Here is a 4,024-nt window from a genome sequence, read left to right on the forward strand (position 1 = left end):
AAGCTGCTGCGTTGTGATGATTATTAAGAGCTGATCAGCATGCAGAACTGTTTATAAACACCTAGGGTCCTGACAAAATATAATTTAATTGGGAACATAGGATACATTAGTGGAGAGAGGTCATGAAGTATTAAGAAATTTGAATGGGAAATGTACTTAATGAAAGCAGAATCATTGGCGTTTGCATAATCGCAAAAATGATAAAGTCTAGTGACTGAGTCAAAATAAGAACTGATAACCTGCTAAGGTTCAGCTAGTGTCACATTTGATCTCTGTTCAAAGCTGTCCTTGGCTGTCTAAATTATGAATTATTTGTCTGCCAGTTTGAATGTGTAAATGTTTCATCAGTGCTCGTTTTTATCTTAGCTAATGATAGATACTGTAATAATAATAATCATATTTTTTGAAAGGTTAAAACGTATGTTATCCCATAATTCTACACTGTAAACTACAACAGTATTTCCAGAGTGTTTTCAGTGGTTGCCAGGACATAGCTGTATGGTTGATATGGTTTTCTGAGTGGTTGCTAAGTAGCAACTTGGCAAAAAAAATGTATGATATTCTGGCCTCTATATATGGCTGAATGATTTGAGGTTTCATTCATGTGCGGCCTTAAGGTTAGAGATTTGTTTGCGTCAGACAATATCACCACAGGAAACTACGCACTGAATTTTATTGGCATATAGGTGTTCAGTAAAACAAGAGATAAAGAACTTAAGTATTGAATTGCTCAGGCAGCTGTATTCAAACAATTACAGATGCAAGTATACTGCAGATATTCTGCAGAAAGCCACAGATTCAGCTAAAACTATTTTCTACTCAGGCATTTGCTCACACGACAAGCCCAGAGAACCAGGCAGTGCGATACCAAATTGCTGCAATTTTGTCATTAGGCTACACAAGTACAATGTTGCATCGACGTCTTCCTACTGCACATCAAGAGATTTTTTTGAATAATGCTGATAATAGGAATGAAGTATGAACCAATTAGGCATTGCAATCTGCTGGAATGTCTTCCTACGTATTTTCTTTTAAATATCACTTTCTAACCAGAGGCTTCCCAACATTCTTTTAACACGCTGTCGCCGCTGTCAAGAGCATATTCTCAAAATCCCATTCGTGCCATCCAATCTTTTTCATCTTGCACGCTGCTGCCGTTTCTCACTGTAGACCCCAGATGTCAGAAAATAGCTCCACTTTTGAAGCGAAACGCATCACTCTCCACTTTTAGAGATAATAGACTGAGTTGAGGACAGTGATGGAGCCATGATGAGTAAATAAAGGCATCTGACCATCTTTAAACCGGTGGTTTAGTCAATTATGTGATGGGTACAGCGCGGACGGGCCTCCTCCATTATGATCGGTGGATCGCCCAGTAGTAAATCTTCGTCTCCAAGAGCGGAGCTCAGTTCTGAGTTCACAAAGTTGGGAATGTTGAAATGTGCCAGGAGCGCTGCCTCTCGTTCCGCCCTGGTCTCCATTCCCATGCTTTGGACGACAAGGCCGACCACTTCCACCTGCCCTCTGGAGTGGCCGCTGCCCGTACGTCCAGCGTCACTCGTGACCCTTCCTCCATCTCGCTCTTCTTCATTAATATAACAGTGAAACAGAGACCGGGACTCCTCCAGCAATGGGCGGGAGAGACCCGTTCGGGTGTCCGTCTCACGTTGGCGTCCCAGGCCCTCTGCGCAGCTGGTGAGACGCATCCTTTTCTCGTACGGCTCCGCAGCCCTGTGGGATTCAGAGAGGAATATTGAACTCGAAGCTTCATCAGCAAAGTTTAAAGAGCTTTGTTTCCCTCTTCTAATACAGAGGTGAAATGAGCACCAGTGCTTCTGAAGAGTGGTAGTACCTTCATCTTATATTCTATCCACCGTGTGTGTGTGTGCGGGAGCGCATTTTCTTCTTTTCAGTGATATGGAGTGTAAGAGGTTTCTGCCGGGCAGTGTCAATGGATGACTCACATCTATAGAGCAGTTCAATTAAAACTCTAAACGGACTCTCAGCCTGACCCCTGAGCTTCCTCACTGCTCCATTAGACCAGAGGATGGGGACTAATAGTGCTTTACTATTATAACTGAGTCTAATTACATGCAATAAGCAATAAGCGCCCTTAAAATTATTTGGCCAATGTATTTGTGTGTAAAAAGAGGGCTTTAGTGGACATTAATTGCTTTTAAATGAATTCTGGGTAGCTACCAGAACACTGACATAGATAATAATCGTTTGTGTGTGTGCATGCATAATATGAGTGCATTTGTTTACATTAATAAACATTAGAATGCACCACTAGAAGAATAGATTGGATTGAAACGGCATGAAATAAAATGGATGAATGTTTGAGTATAGGATAAAGACTTCATGCTAATTGGCCGAGGTTGCAGACCGTTTTTGGTTTAATTCAAGTTTTTTGAAAAGATTGTTTGTTGGTCTAAAGGAGTGCAACGTCGGAGACACTGACCTAGCACAGAGAGCTAATGAGAGTGAGGCTGCCGCAAACACACACATTCACACACACGCAGCTCTCTGAAGCAGAGGATAATGAGGCAGCTAGGTGGCCGGAGCGCAAGCAGTGGGAAAACTGTGCTGAAAAAAAAACTGTGCTGAAACGCTGACTCGGTCTAGGATATCGTGCTTGTGGTGCAGATGTGAGAGAGATGATTCCATTGGGAATTTACGATGTTTTGTTCTGTTCTGTCCTTGCCACAGCTGATTCACAAAGCTAGTATTTCACAGTTTACTGTCTAAAAATACTTACTCGGGGTGTGGGGCTCCTGTTTTGGTCAGAAGAGTCAGAACAAAAAACATAAAAATGACAAAAACTGCAAGACCCACCCAGAAGCCGATCACAATGGAATCTGGAGGAAGAAACAAAGCTGAGTGATGTGAAAATGCAACTGAAATGCTAAAATGTTTCATTCAAATGTATCTAGCCTACTTATATATAGCCTTAATAATTTTTTTAAATGGACATTAATAAAAATGTTACTACAAATAATTTAATAATAAATTATAACTATAATAATAAACATAAAATTATGTAATTATATATATATACACACAGATATATTCATGTTTTCATCTTTTTAAACAAACAAATGGTGCACTTAGAGATGACAATGCTACTCATATATATATACTGCATATAATTTTATATATAAAAAGGTATATATATGGTTGATTATATAAGATTTGCATTATTTTCATGTCTTGCTGTATGCTGGGTAAACTTTTATTTTATTCAATACGCATTTAAAAAGGCATTTTTATATCAAAGAATACATTTGATCCTTGTTTCATAGTTAACAAAAACAGGATCAAACACATCAAGCTCTAATGGACTTAATGCTGCAGAGAAACAGACTTACATCGATGTGCTTTGAGTCCTTCAAAAGACACGGGCTCTTCGTCGTCGTAGTATTCGTAGCTCCATTCATAATTGTGATTTGGCATACTAGTGCTGTTTAAAAACTGGAACCTCGGCATCTTAAATCACAGATCAAAACTGATAATAACAGCTCTTACGGGAAAGAAGCATCCCCGTTCCTCATAGCAGTCAGTGTGCGGTCCGCGAGCGCCTCAAACATCAACTGCATCCAGAGAACAAAACCAGCTCTTTAACGCCGATGCTGACGGTGATTTCATCCTTATCCCGCGAACATCTCACGTCTGCGTGCTCCAAGACAAAATTGGGGTATAGGTGGGCGTTCGGTAAGTATCATCGCTACTCGTGAGGTCTCATGTGGTCTCGAGAGAATGCAGCCCACTGAATATATGATGAGATCAATCACGCATCTCTCATCCATGAGCTCGCGTGCGTTGTGAATGGAGAGATTTCACGCGCCTCAGGGGGCATCCGAGAGCGATCTTTTTCTTTCTTTCTTGTACAAATTTGTTTCATTTATATAATTTTAGGATTTGTGGCACTTAAGCCTACTCCAATTAATATATTATTTCTACTCTTTATATATATAGGCACAAACATATAAGGTATTTTTTAACAATAAAAATCTATTTACATTTC

The 4,024-nt window shown here is 40.0% G+C and overlaps 1 protein-coding gene across 1 annotated transcript; it reads right to left on the reverse strand.

Annotated features, from left to right (window-relative positions):
• Positions 1 to 1,310: 1,310 nt before the first annotated feature.
• On the reverse strand, positions 1,311 to 3,806 carry mrap2a (melanocortin 2 receptor accessory protein 2a; the record flags this gene model as incomplete). Its single annotated transcript, XM_081387984.1, has 3 exons — positions 3,369 to 3,806; positions 2,759 to 2,858; positions 1,311 to 1,731 (listed from the first exon to the last, which is right to left on the reverse strand). The coding sequence occupies exons 1-3, from the start codon at positions 3,484 to 3,486 to the stop codon at positions 1,311 to 1,313; spliced, it is 639 nt and encodes a 212-aa protein (XP_081244110.1). The 5' UTR covers positions 3,487 to 3,806.
• Positions 3,807 to 4,024: the final 218 nt, after the last annotated feature.

This window comes from Scardinius erythrophthalmus (assembly GCF_964197995.2).
Source record: "Scardinius erythrophthalmus genome assembly, chromosome: 16".
Taxonomy (NCBI): domain Eukaryota; kingdom Metazoa; phylum Chordata; class Actinopteri; order Cypriniformes; family Leuciscidae; genus Scardinius; species Scardinius erythrophthalmus.